Here is a 25853-nt window from a genome sequence, read left to right as displayed (position 1 = left end):
TAACTTTTTTTTTTACTATTTTTATCACTATAATTACTATTATCTTTTGAGAGATTGTGAGAAAAGTATTTTATTATTTTTCTTAGCCACCACCAAAAATATCTGATCTACCACCATACCAACTACCCTAGTAACCACCTGAAACACAATAGCAACCACCAGGAACCTTTTAGCCACTGCCAAAGAAATGAGCATTCACACCACCAACCATCTGGAATATCCTAGCATCAGTACCACCTAGAAACACTTTAGCAACATCATAGCAACCATCTGAAATATGTTACCAACTGCCAACTGAGATATTAGTTTAGTCTGCTTGTGCTTGTCTATAATTGTGACTTCAGATCTAACCATGTTTTACCAATAAACAATGCAGAAATCAACCAAATTTATTTTTCTTGCAAATGCTGCCTTTAACCACCTAGGCTACCATAGCAACCACATAGGGACGTCTTAGCAGCCTCATAGTCTGCACTTAGCAACCACCTGAAACATCTTAGCACCCCACCAAAATACCTAGACATCTGAACAACCACCCATCTGACACATCAGAGCAACCACCTAGGAACACCTTATCCACACCATTGTTCCCACTTGGCAAACGAGTAGCAACCACCTGAGACACCATAGCTACCACCTAAAATACTACAGCAACCACCTGGAACACTTTGGCCCCTGCCAAAAAAACCTGACCACTGAAGGGAACCTGGAACACATTAGAAACCACCAAGCAACACATTAGCAACACCATAGGACCCAATAATCAACACCATAGCAACCACCTGAGACACCATAGCAACCACCTGAAATATTAGACCAACCATCTGGAACACCTTTGCTTTACCCCTCCCCTTTATACCTGTGCACCTGAACAACCAACCACCTGGAACGCCACAGCAACCACCTCAAACAAAGTACTATTACTATTTTTATTACTATAATTACTATTATCTTTTGAGAGATTGTGAGAAAAGTATTTTATTATTTTTCTTATCACTGCTCCCTTCCTCCCTCCCAACTTTCATCTCCTGAGTCCTGTCCTCATGAGTGTCACGGCACTGCTCACTGTCCCATGAGGCTCTGTACCCAGCCAGGGGTAACATCTAAAACAGAGAGAGAGAGACTGATCACTTTAAGACTGATCCCCTCTCTCTCTCTTTTCATTATGATTAAATATTGATTACATCAGTGTTCAGCGTTTACACGTTCTTAAGGAGGGGGGGTTGCATTGCTTCCTGACCTTAATGTGACCTGTGCATCACAGATGCACACTGTGTGAGCTTGAATACACACATACAGACACATTCACAGACACACATGGTCCCTGTGGACTTGTCACACCTGTGCCCCAATCGGTGTATCGTAATGGAGTGTAAAAATCCCTCCAGGAAACACAGAGCCCAGCTCAGCCAGAAAAATCACACAAGTCTCAGAAGGGAGGTCAGAGGGCCCCAGCATTGGCCCGGCGAAATACAGTAAACACACACACACACATCAAGACTCGTGGATCATGCAAGGACAGCAATTTCACCCTCCTACACACACACTACTGCCTTGTGGGTATCAATGCATGCAGCATGCAGTTTGAAGGCAGTGATTACTAGCATACGCCAGAGTCTGTCCAACAGAGGAACTGGAAAACACTAGATCTGACACCGTGGCCCCAAACAGACATCGAGGAAATGAGAACCTGCCACTGTTCTGCACTTGAAGCGATGGTTCCACCAAAAATAACCACAGTGTACGCAAACTCCCACCACCAAGACGCCGATTGGAGCAGGAAATCTAACACACAACACATGTCCAAATGTTTGTGGACACCCTGTATAATAAATGCATTCAGCAAATTCAGATGCACCTGTTGCTGACACAGATGTGCAAATTCACACATACACACACATACAAAGCTTGTCTAGTCCCTGTAGAGAGGTGCTGCCAAAAGAATAGGACTCTCTAGAGCACATAAACATAAACCAGTTGGCACCATGCTGTCTAATGCCAGGCGTGGGCTAGAGGGGTATAAAGCCCCCCAGCAATGAGCTGTGGAGCAGTGGAAGAACTGTGTTCTCTGGAATGATGGTTGGTGGTGCTCCATCCAGTACTTTTGGGATGAGTTAGGAATGAGATGGGGTGGCGATTGTCCATCATAATGACCTCACTAATGCTCTTGTTGTTGGGCCTAACTTGCCTTTCCTAATGCTCTTAGGGAGTGTTCCTGTCTCTGTCAGTCTTGGTTTGCTCAGTACGGGCCTGGATCAAAATGTCTAATCCCAGCGCAGGAGGCGGGGCTTGTCAGATTACGGGTGGAAAGAATATGGCCAACACCTTAGGACCCAATACGCAACACCATAGCAACCACCTGAAATGTTAGAGCAACCATCTGAAACACCTTTGCTTAACCCCTCCCTTTTATACCTGCACATCTGAACAACCAATCACCTGGAACGCCACAGCAACCACCAAGCAACACATTAGCAACACCATAGCAACCACCTGAGACAGTTGTTGGGTCTAACTTGCCTGTCCTACTTGTGATAGGTTCTTCTTTCCTTATGCTCTTAGGGAGTGTTCCTGTCTCTGTCGGTCCTTGTTTGCTCAGTATGGACCTGGGTCAGAATGTCTAATCCCAGTGCAGGAGGCGGGGCTTGTCAGAATACAGGTGGAAAGAATATGGCCAACACCATAGGACCCAATACGCAACACCATAGCAACCACCTGAAATGTTAGAGCAACCATCTGAAACACCTTTGCTTAACCCCTCCCCTTTATACCTGCACACCTGAACAACCAACCACCTGGAATGCCACAGCAACCACCAAGCAACACCATAGCAACCACCTCAACAGGTGTTGGGTCTAACTTGCCTGTCCTACATGTGATAGGTTCTTTTTTCCTTGCTATGGTGTTGAGACACTCTTAGGTAGTGTCTCTGTCTCTGTCGGTCTTGGTTTGCTCAGTACGGGCCTGGATCAGAATCTCTATAAGCCTTCGGACAGTGTCAGCTATAAACTCGCCTGGATGTGACAGAGCTAATTTGATGGCAGGTCCAGGTCTGATCCATCACTGTTAAACATCATCTGAAACCAGCAGACGGCTGCTTTGGAGGATGAGCTGTTAGCCAATGCCAGCGCAGGAGGCGGGGCTTGTCAGAATACGGGTGGGAGGAATGTGGCCTACCCGTTACCTGGCCCGTTCCTGACACCTACTGGTGCGAAACGAAAAATGCCGAGAGCGAAGTTCACTTCACTCGTGTTCACCTACTTTATGACCACACACACACACACACACACACACCGGAGCCCTCCGCGCCGTCTCCGCCTCGCGCGCGATTTAGGTGCTTTGTTTCGCGAGGCAAAACGCGTGAGAAATAAAATGGACAAATATAGGTAAGAGCTGCGTGTGTTCCTCTTAAACCAGCATCTGTGTTTGCATATCTAATGAGCTTTCAGCAGTGATGACCTGAGGAGAGAGAGCTGTGCTCCGTTGTGTTAATACTGGCTTCACTTTGTTGAGCTTTGCTGATGAAGTGCTTAAGATCAGATGCCTTCTCCAGAATTACAGAAATATTTGTCGAAACTTCTGGGATGGGGGCTAACACCTCATTAATGTTTGTAAAAAAGGATACAGCGTCTGGAATATTGGCAAAAAAATATTTGTTTTAGAAAAAACACCTGGGATTGAGAATATTTGGGGGGGGGGGAGTATTGGAAAACCCTCTGGAATATAGGCTAAAACCTCAGGACTGTTACAAAAAAACTTTGTAATATTTGGATTGTTGGCAGAAATCTCTGGGATAGAATATTTGCAAAATCATCAGGAATATAGGCAAAACCCTCTGGGATAGGTGCTCAAACCTAGCACCTATCCCAGGAGGAGTACGTGTAAAACCTCTTGGGATATAGGATCACCCATCTGGGACAATGGCAGCAGCATATGGGATAGGGGCTAAAACTTCAGGAGTGTGTGTAAAAACCTCTGAGGAATATTCATCTGGAATATTGGTGAAAGCATCTGGTACAGAGGCTAAAATGTCAGAATTGTTGGTAGAAGAAAACATCTGGAAGAGAGAATACATTATATATTATATACTATCTTTTCTATATATACTATATATACTATCTGTCTATTATCTTCTGCAATAGTGGCAAAAGCATTTGAAATAGGGGTGAAAACGTATTTGTAAAAAAAAACCCTCTAGGATGTAGGATAGATTTTCTGGAATATTGCCAGAAACTTCAACAATAAAGAATAAAAGCTCGGCAATATTCATAAAAAAGACCTTTGGGAGATAGGATCTTTTTTTTTTTTGGAATATTGGCAGAGAACTTCAGGAATATTTAGCAAACAAAACAAAAGTAAAACTTCTGATTCTATTGATAATACTTCTCTACAGGGACTAGACAAGCTGTGTGTGTGCATTTGCACATCTGTGTCAGCAATGGGCGGGTAATTTAAATGAGCTGAATGCTTTCATTAGAAGTGTCCACAAACATTTGGACATATAGTGTATGTATGAGATTCTAAAATTTCAGGAATATTCCTAGAAATCCCTGCGATATAGAATAAATCGACTGGAATAAAACATGATTATATTATTGGGATTAAGGTTTTTACATTATTATATAATATATAACATTGTGTGTGTATATGTGTGTATATATATATATATATATATATATATATATATATATATATATATATATATATATATATATATATATATATATCAGGCAGAGGTCAATATGCAATAACAGTACCGGTGGCTAACGGCTAATGGCCCCCTGGAAAGCACTGCCATTTCTTGGTGTGAAGATCTCTTTCATCTTCATTCACTAATTAGCCATAGCATTAGCAGCACTTGCTTAATATTGATTAGGTCCCCTTTGTTGGTCACCGTCACGAGACCTCTGAAGGCGTCCTGTGATATCTGGCCCCAAGACATTAGCAGCAGATCCTTCAAGTCCTGTAAGTTGTGAGATGGAGCCTCTATGGATTGCATCAGTGAGCTTCAGGTGCCCATGACCCTGTCGCCGGTTCACCGGTTGTCCTTTTCTTTGGAGGACCTTTGGTGGTTACGGACCACTGCATACTGGGATACACCCCACAAGACCTTCCTGATGTTTTGGAGATGCTGTGACCCAGTCGTCTAGCCATCACAGTCTGGCTCTAGTCCAAATGGCTCAGATTCGTATGCTTGTTAATTTGTCCTGCTTTTAACACCATCATCACCTTCAAGAACTGACTGTTCACTTGCTGCCTAATACATCCAGCCCTTGACAGATGAAGCCACTGTAGATGAAGAGAATCAATGATTTTCACTAAACCCCTTAGTGGTACTAATGTTATGGCTGTTCGGTGTATACTTTAGTGCTGTTGTGTGTGTGTGTGTGTAGCCCTATGTCATTCATCTTGGTTTAAAAGCCCTTCTGCTTTCAGGCTGCTGCAGTTTTAGGCCTGTCGCAGTGCCTGGTCTTGTTGAAGTTATTGTGTCTCCCTCCTCTCCTGCAAAGCCGAGCTGAAATGCGCACCCTCCCCCCAGTTTTCTCAAATGCTTCTGTGATTTATACTCAGACTGAACTCAAGTCCCATTCCCTTTCCTGTTTCAGTGTAAACAGCCGCGTTCGGGATTATACAGTGGTCTCTTTTATCTGCTTTAGAAACCTTTTTTGTATATAGTTTACGCTGTATCTGAGTCGCCTCTTGCGTGAGGAGTTACAGGCTGCTTTTCCTGATCTGACCGCTTCACAGACTTTCAGGAGTCAGTGCTCAGTGCTGTGTGCTTGGCTAATGCAAGTGAGTCGCAAAAAATATTAGTATTAACTCAAAAAATCAAGAATGATATTAAAATGCTGAGTTTGCTACAGTACGTTAATCATTTTATGTACACTAAATAGACAAAAGTATTGGGACACCTGCTCATTCATTGTCTCTTCTTAACTCAAGGGTATTAAAAATAAAAGGTTATCCTGCTTTTGTTTGAGTAACTGTCTCTACCTCCCAGGAAAGAAGGCTTTCTACTGGATTTTAGCATTTAGCCTTGCTGTGCGGATTTGATTGCATTCAGTGACAAGAGCGTTAATGAGGTTATTATGTTGGACGATCGCCACCCCACCTCATCCCCAACTCCCCAACTTATCCCAAAAGTATTGGATGGAGCACCACCATCATTCCAGAGAACACAGTTCTTCCACTGCTCCACAGCTTAGTGCTGGGGCCGTAATAGCCCTCTAGACCACACCTGAAATTAGGCATGGTGCCATGGTGTTTATCTGCTCCAGATAGTCCTATTCTATTGGTAGTGCTTTTCTAGTGAGACTAGACAAGCTGGGTGTGTGTGCATTTGCACATCTGTGTTGGCAGTGGATGCAACTTAAAGTAGCGGAATGCCTTTATTAAAAGGGGTGTCCACAAACATTTGGACGTACAGTGGGGAAAAAAAAGTATTTAGTCAGTCACCAATTGTGCAAGTTCTCCCACTTAAAAAAATGAGAGAGGCCTGTAATTGACATCATTGGTAGATCTCAACTATGAGAGACAACAAATTCTGAAAATCACATGACTGATTTTTAAAGAATTTATTTGCAAATAATGGTGGAAAATAAGTATTTGGTCACTTAAAAACAAGCAAGATTTCTGGCTGTCACAGGCCTGTAACTTCCTCTATAAGAGGCTTCTCTGTCCTCCACTCATTACCTGTATTAATGGCACCTGTTTGAACTCGTTAACAGTATAAAAGACACCTGCCCACAACCTCAAACAGTCACACTCCAAACCCCACTATGGTGAAGACCAAAGAGCTGTCGCAGGACACCAGAAACAAAATTGTAGACCTGCACCAGGCTGGGAAGACTGAATCTGCAATAGACAAGCAGCTTGGTGTGAAGAAATCTACTGTGGGAGCAATAATCAGAAAATGGGAGACCTACAAGACCACTGCTAATCTCCCTCGATCAGGGGCTCCACGCAAGATCTCAGCCCGTGGGGTCAAAATGATCACAAGAACGGTGAGCAAAAATCCCAGAACCACACGGGGGGGACCTAGTGAATGACCTGCAGAAAGCTGTGACCAACGTCACAAAGGCTACCGTCAGTAACACACTACGTTGCCAGGGACTCAGATCTTGCAGTGCCAGACGTGTTCTCCTGCTGAAGCCAGTACATATCTGGGCGCGTCTGAGGTTTGCTAGAGAGCATTTGGATGTTCCGGAAGAGTATTGGGAGAATGTCTTATGGTCAGATGAAACCAAAGTAGAACTGTTTGGTACAAACACAACTCATTGTGTTTGGAGGAGAGTGAATGCTGAGTTGCATCCAAAGAACACCATACCAACTGTGAAGCATGGGGGTGGCAACATCATGCTTTGGGGCTGTTTCTCTGCAAAGGGACTAGGACGACTGGTCCATGTACATGAAAGAATGAACGGGGCCGTGTATTGTGAGATTTTGAGTGCAAACCTCCTTCCATCAGCAAGGGCACTGAAGATGAAACGTGGCTGGGTCTTTCAGCATGACAATGATCCCAAGCACACTGCCAGGGCAACAAAGGAGTGGCTTCGTAAGAAGCATTTCAAGGTCCTGGAGTGGCCTGGCCAGTCTCCAGATCTCAACCCCATAGAAAACCTTTGGAGGGAGTTGAAAGTCCGTGTTGCCCGCCGACAGCCCCAAAACATCACTGCTCTAGAGCAGATCTGCATGGAGAAATGGGCCAACATACCAGCACCGGTGTGTGCCAACATTGTGAAGACTTACAGAAAACATTTGACCTCTGTCATTGCCAACAAAAGATATATAACAAAGTATTCAGATGAACTTTTGTTATTGACCAAATACTTATTTTCCACCATTATTTGCAAATAAATTCTTTAAAAATCAGATTTTTAATTTTTAATTTTTTAATTTTTCCCCACTGTATATGATGTACAGATGATTATTTGAGTGATACCATAGAAAACCTTGTAATTTCAAGATAGAGTGAGTATGGAGAACCTTTAAATTGGTAAGGAATCGTCCATCAAAAGAAGGTTCTTCAGCCCTTAAGAAGGTTCACACCTCATCTCTATTACAAACATGATATTTTATGGAAACTAAAGTGGTTGTTCTGCGGAATCACTCAAAGAACCATTCTTTATGGCAATGTAGAGTTCTTATCTGCTGCGGCTGGTATTCAGAACTTAGCACACGGCTGCATAGTTTCCCTTATCTCCATGTCTGGAGAACCCCCCCCTCCCCCCCCCGTGGAAAGAAACGCCTTACAGAGTTCTCTGTGTTCCTTCTCACTGTACGATTACTTTCAATTAGGCAATACACGCAGCTTTAGAAGCTTATACAGCTGCTTTGCTGGTGTAGATGTGGGTATAGATGTCAATGGCTTCCTTGGGCCCACGTCTGGAGCCCAAGTTTATTCTACTTATTCTATTTTCATTTTTTTATCACACCTGGTTCAACGGAACACCTTGGTTATGAGCTGATGAGCTGAGTCAGATTGAATGCTAAACTCTGCAGAGCCGTGCTCCACTAGGAGTGCCGGCGCAGAGCAACAGGCATATTTGAAATTCTTTGTGCCTCTCCCCTCACCCCTCATGGTCCCATTGCTCTAATAAAGGAGATAAAAATGAGAAAAAGAGTTTAATCAAAGGCTGTTCAGGCATATCAGTATCAGTAAGGCTGTACTATTTTCAGTGCAGTATTACAAAAAAAAGAGCAATTGAAATCTAATTGGAATTGAAACTTTAAATGCTGATATGCTCTTTTGTCCATGTAAACCACTGTCAGTCATCAAAGCCAGTCATCTTATCAGTGGAAAATAAACAGGGAGGTGAGAGGGCGGGGCTAACATTGTGAACACACCCACATTCAAACGACTGGACGTATTCTGAAGACTTATAAAAGCTAAGGGGATTGGAGTTTTGTTGCTGTTAACAATACACTATATGGACAAAAGTATTGGGACACCAGCTCATTTATTGTTTCTTCGTGAATCAATGGTGTTAAAAAGAGTTTATCCTGCTTTTGTTGGATTAACTGTCTCAACTGTCCAGGGAAGAAGGCTTTCCACTAGATTTTAGAGGAGTATTGCTGTGAGTATTTTATTGCATTCAGTGACAAGAGCATTAGTGAGCTCAGGGTGTTGGTAGATCACCCCAACTCCCCAAATCATCCCTAACTCCCCAACTTCTAGCATTAGGCATGTTTATCTGCTCCAGAGGGTCTTAATCAATTGGCAGTACTTTTCAACAGGGTTATCTAGTATAAGCTGTGTTTGTGTGCATTTGCACATCTGTGTCAGCTGTGGGTGCAACTCACAAAGTAGCTGAATGCTTTAATTAAAAGGGGTGTCCACAAACTTTTAGACATTTTGTGTAAAGGTGCTACAGGTGGTTCTTTGGCCGATGCCACAGAGGAACCACTTTTAGGTTTTGCTGTTTAAAGGACCCAAGAATGTTTACATACATTATGTGAAGGTTCTTTTTGAGGTTCTTGAGGGGTTCTTTAATGGCATCATGCAAAGAACTTTGATGGAAGGAGGTTTGGAGTATGTCCAAACAAACAAGGAGTATGTCCAAATAAACAAGGTCAAACAGGCAACTGGAATAGACGATAAAGGTGTCCAGAAAGATTCTTTGAATTGATGGCATAAAGCCGTGGTGCCCAACCAGTTGATCCATTCACTGTGGAAAGTTCAGTTCCAGCTCGGATCTCACACACCTGATTCACCTGTTTAAGGAGGTCAGGGACATTCGAGTAGAGAAACATTAGCATTATCTCAAGGTTGCAGGGTTGGGCAAGCCTGCTACAGAAGACCTTTTGTTCCCTAAATCCCAAAACCTTTCGATAGATGGAAAACCCTTTTTGTAAATGAGATGTGAAGGTATGAGGAACTTTATTAAAGTTTTAAGAACCTCAGCATAGTGTAGTGGTACCTCCAAGCCAAGGACCATTTAGGAGACTACATTTTTAAGAGGGTAGAAGTGCCGTGAGCTGAGAGGCTGTAGTCCGATATGGTCTGAGTAGCTCTGATAAATCTGATTAAAGAATTGCAACATTCCAAAACCGAGTTCCAGATAATCTTCAGAGGGAGCAAATCGGTTTGGATATGCTGTAACTGTACTGCTGTGGCTCACTGGCGAAGGGCCAGACAAGGTCAGAAATAATTCAGACTGAACCGTTTTAATAATTCATGCTGAATTAAGTCGTATCTGTCTCATCACAAATCACACGTTAACTGAGTTAACTATGGAACTGCTTATTATGGATGAGCTGAAAAACGAGTGAATTAAGGGTTCTCTTAACCCAAAAACCACTTTGTAAAAGAAGCCAAACCTAGAAATGAACCAGAACTGCATTTAAAAGAACATTACCATGTACCAGAGTTTTCATCCCACTTGAATACACATTTCATAACATACACTATATGTCCAAATGTTTGCGGACACCCATTCTAATGAATACATTCAGCTACTTTCACCCATCGCTGACACAGATTTGCAAAAACACACATGCACACAGCTTGTCTAGTCCCTGTAGAGAAGTTGCCAACAGAAGTGGACACTCTGGAGCAGATAAACATGAACCTATTGGCACCATGCCTAATGCCAGGCGTGGACTAGAGGAGTACAAGGCCCTGCATCCTTGAGCTGTAGAGCAGTGGGACTGCATTCTCTGGAATGATGGTGGTGCCCCATTCAATACTTCTGAGATGAGTTAGAGGTGAGTTAGGTTACTGCCAGAGACAGTAACTCCAAGAAAAGCAGGATAAACAATGAATAAGTATATGTCCAAATAATTTTGTCCATATGGTATAGCTAAATATCAATACTGGATGACTTATTCACAGCTCATATTGGAATTCGCAAGAGGGAAGAATTGAAGCCTATACCCACTAGCAGATACTGTGCCTGCATTAGGGATGGTAAATGTTTAGCTGCTCCAGTTAGTCCTATTCTAGTGGCAGTACTTCACTACAGGCACTGTAAAGCTATACAACTACAAGCTATGTGTGTGCAGGTAGCAGGAGACCCTAATGGTCAATCTTCCATCACTGTCAGACCGGACAGGTGGGCAGTCATTACCTTGGAAGAGAATAAAGTAATGAATGCAGGCTCGTATTAGTGTACATTGATCAGCCATAACATTAGTACCACCCACCTAATATTGAGTAGGCCCCCGTGTTCTGCCATAACAGATCTAACCATTCGGGGCATGGACTCCATGGGACCTCTGAAGGATCTGGCACCAAGACTAACATTAGCAGCAGATCCTTTAAGTCCTTTAAGTTGCGAAGCGGAACATCCATGGGTCGCATCAGTGAGCCTTAGGTGCCCATGATCCTGTCGCAGGTTCACCAGTTGTGCTTTCAGGAACCACTTTTGGTACATACAAGAAAATCCCACAAGAACTGCCTGATGTTTTGAAGATGTTCTGACCCAGTCGTCTAGATGGGACAGATGCCACTTAGTGGTTCTAATGTTATGGCTGATTGGTATGAAACTACTGGGTAGCTGCTTACCTTAAGGGGATTACAGAATTGTCTCTGTTAAGGTGTTTCCCTTTTTTATGCAAATTGATGATCAACAGAATACAATTATAGAACATGTACAGTACATACACACACACACACACACACACACACATTATACAGTATGGACAGTGCATAAACACACCTACGACCATCAGGACTGTAAGGAAGTTTAATCATTCACCAAACTTTGGGTTAAAGGTCTGCTAGGTGTGGTCCTGAGAGATGTAAAAGCACACATACACTCGTGTTTGCCTACATTCTCTCCCTCTCTCTCACACACACACACACATACACACACTTATATACACTCACACATTGTTCTTACACATACAGTCAGTACACACAGATCTTTTAAACAGCCCTTGAACAGCTGGCCCAACGTCACACTCCTGGCCATGTTGGCAGTTGTTGCACTTGTAAATGATTTAGCAGACAGTGGAAGGTCTGATTTCGAACAGCTCTGAGATCTTTTAGACCTCATGCCAGACTCCTCTGCATCTACAGCCTTCTTTCTGAAGGCCTCAGAGAGCTCTCTGGATCTGGGCATGGTGATCTTCACCACTCACTACAACAATCAAGAGCAAACCAAACCATGGCTGTGTTCAGCCTGCCAGGCTAGATCTGATTTTTGACATATCTAGATTGATTTCTGATGTCCAGGCACGCAAATCTGATCTAATACTTCACCTGATCTAAAAACTATGTGTGTGCAGGTAGCAGGAGACCCCGATGGTCAATTCTCCGTCACTGTCTGACCACAAAGGTGGGCAGTCGTTACATTGGAAGAGAGTAATAACATTAGCCATAACATTAGTACCACCTAATATTGAGTAGGCCCCCCTTGCGCTGCCATAACAGATCTGACCATTCGGGGCACGTACTCCACGGGACCTCTGAAAGATCTGGCACCAAGACTAACATTAGCAGCATATCCTTTAAGTCCTGTAAGTTGCGAAGTGGAGCCTCCATGGGTCGCATCAGTGAGCCTTAGGTGCCCATGATCCTGTCGCCGGTTCACCAGTTGTGCTTTCGGGAACCACTTTTAGGAGATACCATAAAAAACCCACAAGAACTGCCTGATGTTTTGAAGATGTTCTGACCCAGTCGTCTAGACATCACAGTTAGGCTCTTATCCAATCTCTCAGGTTCTTATGCTTGCCATTTTTCCTGCTTTTAACAGAACATCACCTTCAAGAGCTGCCACTGTTCACCCACTGTCTAATAAAATCCCACCCCTTGACAGATGCCACTTCCCCTTTTAGTGGTGCTAATGTTATGGCTGATTGGTATGAAACTACTGGGAGGCTACGTATCTAAAGGAGATTACAGGATTGTCTCTGTTAAGGTGTTTCCCTTTTTTATGTAAGTTGATGATCAATAGAATCCAATTATAGAACATGTACAGGACAAACACACACACACACACACACACACATTATACAGTATGGACAGTGCATAAACACCCCTACGACCACCAGGACTTTAAGGATATGTAGATCCCACCCCTTCACTAGATGCCACTTCACCTTCACTAAAAACCCACACCTAATACCTACACCCAGTCCATCCCCTTCCTCCATATACTAACCACCCACCGCAACAGCATATGCACACCGCTCACCGTACTGTAAATGCCAGCCCCTTAATAATCCTCAGCTTTGAATGATCAGTAAAATACAGTTAAATCTATTGATCTGATCAGTTATCTGCACATACTGATATGATATTATATACCATATCCATATCATATACAGTTTACATCCCCACTGATTAGATTAGACATTATTATTATTATTATTATTATTATTATTATTAGATGTTTTCTGAATGAATGATTTTATGAGGCTGTAATGTATTCTGATGTACTGTAAGGTGTAAAAGTACTGGAAAAATGTAATTAAAGTAAAATAAATTAGTGTTTACAAGCAAGGAGCATCAAAGTACCGCACCCCTTCCTGATTTCCCAGATTTTGGTCATTTTTAAGCAGTTATCTGCACATACTGATATGATATTATATACCATATCCATATCATATACAGTTTACACCCCCTTCATGTTACAAATGATGAATAAAAAATGTAATTAAAGTCAATTAAATTAGTATTTACAAGCAAGGAGCATCAAAGTGCCGCACCCCTTCCTGATTTCCCGGATCTTGACTCATAAGGGGAAAGTACGACCACAGTGAGGCTGTTCTACAGGTTTGTTTGACTAAAAGTTTGAGAGCTGTTTATTTTTCAGCGCCTTTATCAGATCACAGTCATGTCAGTGAGCTTATATAACATCAGATCCAGCCGCTTATGGGTGTGTGTTTGTGTGTATGCTCCAGCGCTGACATTTGGGCGAGTAATTTCATGTTCCGCTTGTTCGTTATGCACAGAGCAATGCAGACACATCTTACGTGACCTGGGTTTTACTGAGGTAGAACAGGTATTTACACTACAGCCAACTGGAGCTCACAGAAGCTGCTTAGTTTGGGTGTTTGTGTATATCCTCCTCCTCTTCCTCATCTTCTTCCTCCTCCTGCTCCTCAATATACAGCTTTCATCTATTTGGACCATGCTGTGCTTTGAGAGTAAGGCTGGAAATGTTGGGTTTCTCTTTGGGTTCTTTGTGTTTAGAAGTTCTTACACTAACTCTGGCCAAACCTTATCTAAACTGTGTTAAACCCTTATCGCTTATCTATTAACTATTGACAAAACATGGTCTCAGACTATAAGAGCAGCCTCCACTCAGACAGATGGGAATTACAGTGATTTTATATACTGATATACAGCCATAACATTAGTTACCGTTATAATTGACGGTGAAGTGAGAAACGTTGATTATCTTCATCTGCAGTGGCTTCATCTGTCAAATGGGTGAATATGTCAGGCAGCAAGTGAACAGACAGGTGAAGGTGATGATGTGTTAAAAGCAGGAAGAATGGGCCACTTTGACAAAAGTCAACCTGTGATGGCTAGACGACTGGGTCAGAACATTAGGCAGGTCTTGTGGGCCCAGTATGCCGTAGGCAACACCTACAAAAAGTGCTCCAAGAATAAACAACTGGTGAACCGGCGACCGGTCATGGTCAACGAATGCTCACTGGTGCGATCCATGAAGGCCCCACCTCACAACTTACAGATCTTGAAGGATCTTTAAAGGATTATGAATTATTTATTATTTCATTTATTTTATTTCATTTTGTTAACATGTATATATTTTTAAGTTTGACTCTTCAGTATTTTCTTGTTTTATAACTTTTTATATTTTTTTGTATTATTTACTACTATTTACAGTCTATTATTTTATTGAGTTTGAATTTTAATCAGAGGCAAGATCCCACTTTTTTAGATTCTCATCAGATGTTTCAGCCAACAGCTCATTTTACAGCTTAGTGGTTTAAAAAATATAATGTAATGAAATATTGGGTTGCAATATTGGGTCTCTCTACTGTATAATATAGAGATGGCTGCCCACTGCTCTGGGTGTGTGTGTGTACTCACTGCCCCTAACACATGTGTGTGTGTGTGAGTGTGTGTTCACTACCAGATGGGTTAAATGCGGAGGACGCATTTTGCTGTACAGTGTACACTGTACAGTGACAAATACGTGCACCTTTACCTTTACCTTTAATACTGTGTAATACAGTTACATTGTCTTAAATATAGTTAAATCTAGTTGAATTATATTTGAATATTTCATGATTTAATAATTTGTAACACTCACAGTGTTTATTTAAATTTTCCATGCACAAGATTACCTAACAAGTTAACTTACTGTTTGTATGTGCAGTGATGTAAGTATGTAGTTTGCATGATTCACTGATTGGTGGGTATAAGATACCAATACTTAATAGCTACATTAACCTCTGGTGCAAATTACACAGGATACACAGGAGACTTTGTCATTCGCATCACATGTGGTACATGGGGTGGAACGAAATAGTGATAAATAATTATATATAATAATTAAATAAAAATAAATAAAATAATAAAATATAATAAAAGGATAGACATAAATAGTAGAGAAATTCTAAGTGTAGATAAAGTGTCAAATCTTGCAGCTTCTGGAATTAGAGCACCAACTGTTCAGTGTTACTGTTTGACTGTTCGGTAAGATTCAGTTTTACTGTAACACTGAAAAGTCCTCTGCTGAGAAGGCACTTTCCCTCATTTGACACTTCAGCAATTACATGAGCAGCTCTTAGTAAGATTTCTTCCTTAGCACGTTCTCAGAGTGTCTTCAAGAGCTGTAAGGACATTATTTTGTGGGGTAGATTGTAGGGATATCCTCACGACCTTTCAAGAATGTTTTTATATGATTACAGTAAACATTTACTGGATTACTTTTAAAATAACTTTAATATTTTGGTATTTATAAACATTTTACAGATGTTTATAATGCTCCTAGACTGCCCTATTAGCATTTCGCATTAAGTTTACTTAGCAGGCCGAAATAGAACGGGGCCGGCGTCCCTTGTTAGCCGTGTTTGACTGACATTGGGAACAGCTTGGGAGACGTTCTGGGTTGTTCCTCACAAAAGACTCAATTACTCCAGAGGCGTCTTGGGCAGTTTATTTCGTGGCAAATAAATAAAACATGAAGGGAATTTGCTCAAATGTCAAGATTGTCTCCAACAAACAGGGGTTTCGACTTGTGTAATTGGAAGCGGCCTCAAGGAAGCATACATCTTCTGTTCCCTCAGATGAACTTTGACCTTTCGACACCAGACGTTCGTCAAAGCCTTTGATCGATATCCTCCGTGCTGCACCCGGCATCTGTCCCATCACCATGGAGACGGTGGTGATTGTGGCCATCGGAGTGCTGGCCACTATCTTCCTGGCCTCGTTTGTGGCGCTGGTGGTGGTGTGTCGCCATCGCTACTGCCACCCTCCCGACCTGCTGCTACACCCGGAGTCCAAGTAAGCACTCAAAGCATGATGTACACAAGTCTAGAAAAGCCTATGTAAATATATTGAATTTTATTTTATATCTCATTATAACTTATCTCATGATAATTTTCTCGTGATCTCCAGATAACAAGTGGATTTGACGAGATAACAAGTGTGTTTTTTCTCAAAATTACTGCTTGGTTCTTTTGTGGTCTTGGAATAAGAAGTTATTTTATTGGGATCATAATCTATATTTGTCGTTGGGGTGAGTTCTAGATAACTCTAGATAACTGTGTCGGAACCCTGTGAGTTACACTGCTTACTTAACAACTCAACACTGTTTGAGTGTGCAGTGGAGTATGTCGTTTTCACAGTTTGCTAATTGGTCAGTATAAGGTACCAGTACTTAGCTACATCAGCCTCTGGTGCAAATTAGAGCACCAACTTAAAACACAATTGGGGAGGTGACCACATTTGGGATACAGAGGCCAGCTGGGTAACTTATTATTATTATCATATTTACATTACATACATTTTTCCTCCACTGTTATAACCTAGGAACAACTCAGTTTGCAATACTTTGCATGTCGTTACCGTAATAAAAGTGTAATAAAAGTCAGGCGGAGCAACCAGACTCCATCATGCTTCCAGTCATGTTAGTATTTACTAGAAAACAGGTGGGCAAAAAGCCAGTAGTGTTATATACAGTATGTTGTATGGACCCATGACAACTCAAAGAACCAAAATCCTGTCTAGATGGTTCTTTATATGAAGACTCTGTATACCAAAAGGATTCTGCTGTCGTTCTACTGGAGTTAGCCACTGAACCCTTTTGAATACTATCCAGACCATTTTTGATTATTATTTATTTATTTAAATACATTCATAAATAGCTATTATTTTATTATTTCACTGTTTAGTATTTGTTGATATTGTAAAACAGAGGCTTTAATTCTAAAATGTGTCCATTCAGTATGTATTCGCTACTATTCACAGTGTATTATTTCATTGTGTTTATTTGTGATCAGAGATGAGAGACTTATGACATTCTCATGAAGTGATTCAGCTAAAAAATAATTTTAAACATCATTTAAAAGAAATTATATTTTGAAAAATGTTTGATCACAGTGGTGACATTGGTTACCGGACAATTACCTTTTTAACTGTATATTTATTTAGTTAACTTTAACTTTGATTCTTTCACTGTAAACTTAGCCTGTTCAGTGTTTTATCATATTACTCAGTATTACTGTAACACACTGCTCAGTCCTCTCTCCTCTCTCTCAGGCCCACAGTGGATCTCATTGGAGCAATGGAGACCCAGAGTGAGCCATCTGAGCTGGAGCTGGACGATGTGGTCATCACCAACCCTCACATAGAGGCCATACTGGAAAACGAGGAGTGGATTGAGGATGCATCGTATGGCCTCTTTATTACGTTTACATTTACAGGATTTTAATGATCATTCTGAACAAAATCCTAATCTATTACCATAACTGGTTTTGATATTAAACCAGTTATTAAAATTAGAATAATATTAATCTCTCTCGCGCTCTCTCTCTCTCAGGGGTTTGGTGTCTCACTGTATCTCCATTCTGAAGGTAAAATTTCATGCTTCTGGAATTCGCTACGCTAGAGCCTGTGGTAATCACGCATGATAATTCTTGTTGCCGTGTTACTGATTGATTTATTCAAATAACAAATAGTGTCATTTGCATACAGATATGCCACACGCTTACAGAGAAACTCGTTGCCATGACGATGGGCTCCGGCGCAAAGGTGAAAGCCCCAGCTAGCCTTAGTGACATCATCACGGTGGCCAAACGCATCAGCCCAAGGTAGACCAGGACAGCATTGCGCCTTAGTCGCCATACTGTATACATGACATTGCACTTCCAGAATTATTGGCTCCTTTGATGAAGATGGGTAAAAATGTGGTAATGGGATTCTACGCCATTCTTCTGCAAAGATATTAGTGTTATTATGCTGGATGAGGCATCCAGGCATTCCTTTATATACAATCATCTATTGCAATAATTCTGGAGGGCACAGTAATTCATCTTCAGTGTCTCTACCACACTGTCATTATTATTAAGGCCTGTTATCTGTACACACATGCGGATACATCCAATTGAAGCTATTTATGAACTGAAGAGCATCGCCTGTCGTTTCTCAGGGTCGATGATGTTGTTCGCTCAATGTACCCACCGCTGGACCCCATCCTCCTGGATGCCAGGTATACTGTATTTCTGATGTTGTAGCTGCACTACTGTTAGAACAGCACACTATAGAAATATGAGGCTGTCGAAAAGTCCACACTTATGGTATTGCTTGAAGGGACCCTTTCATGGAAAGCTGAATTTCTCTCAGTTGATTGAAATATTTAATAATACAGAATATACCATTCACTCCTTAAGCCATACAGGCGGGTCAAAACTCCTTAGAGATAAAAAAAAAAAAGCCCCCCGTATGGAGCTACACTCTTAAAAAGACCACTTCTTGTTCCATAAGGACACATTCTTGCAGTAGACATGTGTGAAAGTAAAGGAAGTTCTAAAGGTTCCTTACAGAAATCACTAGCTGTTGCAGTAATGACCGTAATGCTGGAGACGGTAATGTAGTGTTCATGAAAGTGCAAAGGTTGGATAGATAGAAACATGATCAATCATAGAATATATCATTTATTTATTTGTGTGTTTATTTACAATAATATTATGTATTATTGTTTATTAATAACTCACTTTTGAATTGTGAAGAGTGAATTGATCACTTTTTAATATGGAGCAGAAAAGTTTGGCCTTGTCCCAAACCCAGACTTTCAAACTTCTTTGCTCAAGAAAAATATTAAAAAGTGATCAATTTATTAGAAAAACACAATGTTTTATAATAACTTAAAGAGTTATTAATAAATAATTCAAACAAACAAACAAAAAATTTTTTTACTACTTTGGCCTTGTCCCAAACTCAGACTTTCAAAGTAGTAAAATATTGAAATTAATTTTTTAATGGTAAATCATAATGATTTTGGTGCGTAATTTGTTGGTGGTGCAATAAATAATACATTTAACCCCTTAAAGAGCCTACTGACCCCCATCAGGCCAAACTTCCATGACCAAAGAACAGCCGCACCAGTTTGTACAGAAGTCCCTGCAGTTACTGAATAATACACCTTATTGTGAAATAAGCCTTGGAGAGACATGAAATGTCCCGTACTTAAAAAATCACCCTACTATATTTGCGGTGGCCTAAAGGGAAAATTGTCTAAACTGAACTTTTGAAGAATTACAGCTTTAAATAGCCACACATTCAGTCTCACAGTGAGAGACACGGTACTTCAGAGCGGTTGGAACAGGGACTGACTCGTCACGCTCCTTCTGCTCAGAGTGTTTTCTTAAATGTGTCCCTTCAGGGCCACTGCCCTGCTGCTGTCGGTCAGTCACTTGGTGCTGGTGACGCGGAACGCCTGCCACATGTCCGGCAGCATGGACTGGATCGACCAATCACTGAACGCCGCTGAGGATCATATGGTAGTGCTGAGAGAGGCAGCCTTAGCTTCAGAGCCCGTCAGAAGTCTACCAGAACGAGAGCAGTCTATTTGAATCCCACACACACACACACACACACATACATATATCATATCTGTCATGTTAAAACCTTGTATCTCCATTTTGCCACTTTTAGTTTTCTACTTTTTGACAAAATGTGAATCTGGCAGTTGTTTTTTTAACACTGTGTTAAATTTAGATGATAAATCGGCCAATACAAATGCTCCAGACTGAAATGTGTTTACTTTCATTAAAAGGTAAGAAGGTTTTTTTTTATTATTTACAGATTTTACAGATACAAGGTTTTGGTCCGGCAGTGATGATGATGTTCACATGGGTTCCCTTTCAGACATGGAGTGTGTGATTCAAAGAAAGGCCTATGCACAATGTTCCACTGAGTGGACTAAAGCAAGACACATGGAGAGCAATACAGCACATTAATCCACTGGACTGGGCGATATTGATCAACTTCAGTATTGTGAGATCAGCAGCTTCACTTTTTTAATGAATTTTGATTATGTGAGTAAAATGCAAAGTGGAATATAATAAGTAAATACGCACAATCCTCTTGGCAACTGGAGCACTATTTCTAGGGCCTTAGATCATGGCCAAAATGCTCAGCTTATAGCAAATAAATTGCCAGCGATATCACTAAACCTGTGAATCAGCGGTATACTGATATAGTACATATATCGCCCAGCCCTGTACATATTCACACTCCTTGCAGAAACACTTGTAATCGTTTCTTTCTTAATCTGTTACATTCTGTACGATAGTTACAATCACACTCTGCTCTTTCCCACCCACTACTAGTGTGAACAAGCTGAACCAATCAAAGGCCGGTATGCCATCCTTTTTTTGTACATCTGATTCTGCAGTTAAATATGTCTAATAATGTGTATTCAAGCGTGTTTGTATTTAGGCCTCGTACTTTGACTGCTGTTGTTATTTTAGCATGTAGGCTAATGGTCATAATTGGGGATGGGTATTGTTCTAAACTCTACAGTATCGATACCAGTACTAGAACCCATACTTTTACGTCAATACTGGTTCCTGTTCCTTTTCTCAAATGCAAAATGCTTCTAGAAGAACTAGTTTTGGTTCCCTAAAGAACCAGGTTTGCAATAGAACTTTAACCAGTTTAAAGGTTCTTCTCTGTCAGGTTACAAGCAAGGTTCTTTATGGAACCAACAGTGGTTCTTCTGTGGCATTGCTCAAAACAATATGTGTAGCACCCTTACTTAAGATTTATAAAAAAAATGGTTGCTTGACTACGTAGTGTGGAGCCTTTTAGGTACTATATAGAGATACACTATATGGACAAAAGTATTGGGACACCTGCTCTTTCGTTGTTGCTTCTCAAGTTAAGGGTATTTAAAAAAAAAAGAAAAAAAAAAAAGCATATCCGGCTTTTGTAGAAGTAACTGTCTCTACTGTCCAGGGAAGAAGGCTTTCTGCTAGATTTTTGAGGCGCATTGCTGTGAGGATTCGATTGCATTCAGCAACAACAGCTGACTCAACTCTAACATATCCCAAAAGAATTAGATGGAGCAACACCACACAGTTTTTTCCACTGCTCCACAGCTCAATGCAAGGCCTAACATCCCCCTAGCCCACGCCTGGCATTAGGTATGGTGTCAGTAGGTTCATGATGTTTATCTGCTCCAGAGAGTTCTATTTTATTGGTAGTATTTCTTAACAGGGACTAGACGAGCTGTGTCTTAAAGCTGTGTTGTAAAGCTACTTAAAGTAGCGGAATGCATTGATTAGAAGGGGTGTCCACAAACATTTGAACATATAGTGTATCTACAAGAGGTTCTCCTTGCATTTGAAGAATCAAATAAATAAAATTAATCTAGCATTCAGGGGTACTGAAGAACCCCTTCTTTAAGAGTGTATTCTTCTTTTTGAATTACAAATGGAAAGTGGGTTTGGCTTAAAGCAAAAACGAGGATGAGGTTCTGGGCGTGGGTGTATTTACTGACCACAGTGGGTGGCAGCCTAATCAAGAAGTGCTGAGGTTAGTGGTATGCATGCGGAATGCAATTAAAGTAGTCTCAGCCAATCAGTAGTCAGTTTTTTGGAACATGCCTGCTAATTGGCTCTCAGATGCTAGTAAGACTGACTCCATAGGTACTGGAATAGGATACTACTGAGGCTCTGAAGGATACAGAATTCTCAGATATTCAGTAGTACTGAGGTAGTTTGGTCAGTGCTGCAGAAGTACTGAATTTTAAAAGCCAGCTCTTATTACTGTCACATTGCCCACAAAGTGCACAAAAAGTGTCATTACGGACACAAATGGACTAAGGCAGACTATGAGCTGAGGATTGCTGGTTCGAAACACAGGTCACGCTGCTTGCCATCAGCTGTAGCATTAGAGCTGGGGGAGCCACGCTTTCCTCCGAGCGTGCTGGCTGCTTAGCAATGCTGCATCAGAAAAAAGGCCGTGGCTGGCTTCACATGTGCTAGTCTTTACCCTCCGAGTGTTTGGGGGCTAGTGATAGGGGGAGTTCACATGAACAGGGATTGGATAATTGGTCTTTCAAAAGGGGTGAAATCTGTAGCCCTTTCTGACTTTAGTGTAGATTCCAGATCTTAGTGAACTTAGTAAACATGAAGCACATAGAGATTTGATTAGTCCAGCATTTACTGGTAAGTAATGTTTGTGGCCTTGCTAAATCATATTACCAGTCAATATTAATGGGTTTACCTTCAGTAATATTCAAACGCTGTAGGATTCACACACTCACTCATCCACACACTTTCACATTCCTTTCTCTGTGGCTCATAATCTTGATCCTGAGTCACATGAAGGTTAAATCCACTCTAATTCTCACACTTGACCACACTGACCCCCCCAACCCTACACACTCACACACAACACAAAGCTCAAACCTGAAAAAAGCAGTGCAGCCAGTTCTCCCCCTACCTGCCACATCTAATCTCGACCAGCCACATCTATAGTGTACAGCCAACCACGGTCAGTAATTTGGCTGCAAAACAAAAGGAAATACTGGAGACTCATAATGATAGTCAGTGGGCTGAAGCTGCGGCATTACCTGCAGAATTACCTGCCCTCTGGCTTCTGTTGTAAGCTCTAGATCCATAACATTTTGTCAGTATCGGGGCCAATATCCGATCCTATTGTATCGGAGCATCCTTAATTACAATATTAAATGCTGCACTGTAAATGTATGCTGTTGAATTAAAAAAAAAAAAAAAAACACTGACCATGTAAATTTGTCTTACCCCACAGATGTGGAAGATAGAGATTACCTTAAAGCTTTATACACAAGCTTAATAGGCACACACAATCACCCCACACAATACCACCACACCCACAGACCCCCTACCAACATACCCACTAACTACTCACACAGTCCATTCCCCATATTAAACAGCCCTCCCTGTGCATGCCTCTCATACTGCCACCCAGGAAGTTAAATGCTAGCCCTTAGATTTCATAACAGTGTCACATGGCACGCAGATCAGGCCTAAAGCACTTTGCCAGGCCAGAGTTAAGTATTATTGACATCATGTGATATTTGGCTTATTTAGGTGATTTCAACCCAAGCATTGTCAGTTATGTTTATTTGACCACCTTTGTGACATTTGTTGGGCAGAACCAGAACACTAAATAGTGCTAAACATATATATAATAGGCTCTGAAAGCTCAGTAGTGACCCTTCTTTCTTCTTCTTTGCTTTTTTATTTGCTTTACTGTTTATGTGTGTAGCCTGTATCTTCTGTTCGATTTGCTTTGACTTAGTTTTATATCGAGCACTCAGCGATTTTCCGTTACTGCTGGAAAAAGTGCTTTGAAGTCATTGGATCCCAATGTGTACCCAATGTCCATCTCCACCTGCAGTACCTGTGACCTGTGAATATATCACTGATGTCACGCAAAAACCTTGTATCTCAATTTTTGTCTTTTTTCATTTTTCAACTTAATTTAAATCTGGCAATTGATCTTTTTATTGTGTCAGAAGTTGATGATGAACGGACCAATAAAAATGCTCCAAAATGACTAAAATTCCAAGATTCCAGATTTTTTTCTGCTTCTGTAAAATTGCCATTTTGGAGATACAAGGTGTTTGCATTACAGCGACAATATTGTATTATACACATATGGACAAAAGTGTTGGGACATCTATACGTTATTACACGTACAGGAGCTTTTATGACCTCCCATTCTAAACCCATAGGCATTAATAAGGAGCTGGTCCCCCCCCTTGCTCTGCAGCTCTAACAGCAGCAGCAGGTCTGGAGCTCTGCAGTTATTGAGTCAGCAGAGAGTTGGAGACTTTCTACACTCTGCTCTGAGCTCAGCTCTCGGCCCTGACCCCGCTCTGCAACTTTACGTGGTCTGACACTTTGTGGCTCTCTGTGCTTCCTAAATGCTTCCACTCTTCAACAATACCACTCACAGCTGATGGTGGAAGATCTAGGAGGGGAGAAATTTCACCAGCTGACTTGTTGTTGGTGCAGCGGTGGCTCCTATTACATACAGAACCACGCTGGATTTCAGGGAGCTCTTTAGAACCTCCCATTCTTTCACTAATGTGTGGAAAGACTGACTGCATGGCTAGGGCCTTGATTTTATACACCTGTGGCAATTGGACTGAATGAAACAGCTGAATTCAGGGATTAAGACTGGTGTCCCAATACTTCTGCCCATATAGTGAATGTATGGAAAAGAAGTACATGTTTAAACTGAGTTGGTTCAAAGCAGTGTATGCTGCTGTTCCCTTTCTGATCCACTGCTTGTTGCTCTTTCTTAATTCACATGTACAGCTAAATTAAAGTTTCATAGAGAAATGAATCCAGTCCAGTTTATTTATTTTATGTTCTTAAAACTTCCTTCATAGGTTTAGCAGATTCAGTCCCAGGTTTGGTAAAATAACCACATGCCATTGTTTTATTCACATGTTTTCTGTGTCGCTGGAACACAGGCAAAATAGTGGAGACACGAAAAGATGAAGATATAGGCCCAAATCTCAAATGGCTCCCCACCCTATGCACTGCACTAGAAGCCACAGTTGGGTCATTTAAGTATAAAAAGAGTAGTGCCTAAGAGTGGGAGTCCACTCTAAGCAAGAAGATCCACCTTACCACCAATGTGAAGATCCCTTGAACCAGGTAATGAACCATTTGAGCACCCTAGTGGTTTCTTGAATAGTCATGGTTCTATATAGAACTATGAATGAAGATATAGGCCCAATCACACAAGGCTCTGCACTCCCTATGTAGGGCACTATGTAAGTCATGAAACAGCAGTTTCTATTCTCCACTATTTGGATGTACTGTAGAAGCCATAGTTTCATAGTGCACTATATTGGGAGTCTACTCCAAGCATGAAGAACTATCTACAAAAGCTTTTTCACCAATGTGAGGAACCCCTAAACCAGGTGAAGAACCAATTGAGCACTCAAAAGGTTCACTGAACTGTACAGAACCATGGATGAATGATAGGCCCATTCTCAAATGGCTCCCTACTCCCTATGTAGTGCACTACGCAAGTCAAGAATCAGCAGCTTCCACTCCCCACTATTTGGATGTGTAAGGTTAAGGTTTCATAGACTTATCTAGTGCCCTATATAGGAAGTCCACTCTAAGCAAGAAGAACCATCTACAAAAGGTTTTCCACCAGGTGAAGAACCATTTAAACATCCAAAGGCTTCTTGATGTTGTCCTGGTTTTATATAGAACTAAAGAACCTTGAATACCCATTTTTAAGAGTATAGGAGCCATACAGGCGTGGGCCATAGATTTGTTTGGAAGAATCTGAAGTTTGTGGATTTCATGTTGTTAGTGTCCGTAGTCTCCTCCATCAAAGGCTTTTGGCCAAAATCAGTGGATGGACATAAGGCGCTATAGTGACCACACTCAAAAAGACCCCCCACACATAC

At 41.4% G+C, this 25853-nt stretch overlaps 1 protein-coding gene across 1 annotated transcript; it reads left to right on the top strand.

The window, feature by feature from the left end:
• The first annotated feature begins 3289 nt into the window (after positions 1-3289).
• Positions 3290-24766, top strand: tmem98 (transmembrane protein 98). The gene is made up of 7 exons (XM_072694234.1): positions 3290-3386; positions 16210-16426; positions 17684-17815; positions 17964-17997; positions 18119-18234; positions 18573-18632; positions 19806-24766. The coding sequence occupies exons 2-7, from the start codon at positions 16296-16298 to the stop codon at positions 19993-19995; spliced, it is 663 nt and encodes a 220-aa protein (XP_072550335.1). The 5' UTR covers positions 3290-3386; positions 16210-16295; the 3' UTR covers positions 19996-24766.
• Positions 24767-25853: the final 1087 nt, after the last annotated feature.

The sequence above is a fragment of the Salminus brasiliensis genome, chromosome 12 (genome assembly GCF_030463535.1).
Source record: "Salminus brasiliensis chromosome 12, fSalBra1.hap2, whole genome shotgun sequence".
In the NCBI taxonomy this organism is placed as follows: domain Eukaryota; kingdom Metazoa; phylum Chordata; class Actinopteri; order Characiformes; family Bryconidae; genus Salminus; species Salminus brasiliensis.
Note: the sequence above shows the minus strand (reverse complement) of the source record. Positions and strands in the feature narration are given on the sequence as shown.

Bases quoted from the DNA above. Each gene is read 5' to 3' on its own strand.
- tmem98 (XM_072694234.1), top strand. From the start codon at position 16,296: ATGGAGACGGTGGTGATTGTGGCCATCGGAGTGCTGGCCACTATCTTC. The intron at 18,235-18,572 runs GTAGACCAGGAC...GTCGTTTCTCAG, and splicing joins GCCAAACGCATCAGCCCAAG to GGTCGATGATGTTGTTCGCT. The intron at 18,633-19,805 runs GTATACTGTATT...GTGTCCCTTCAG, and splicing joins CCCATCCTCCTGGATGCCAG to GGCCACTGCCCTGCTGCTGT.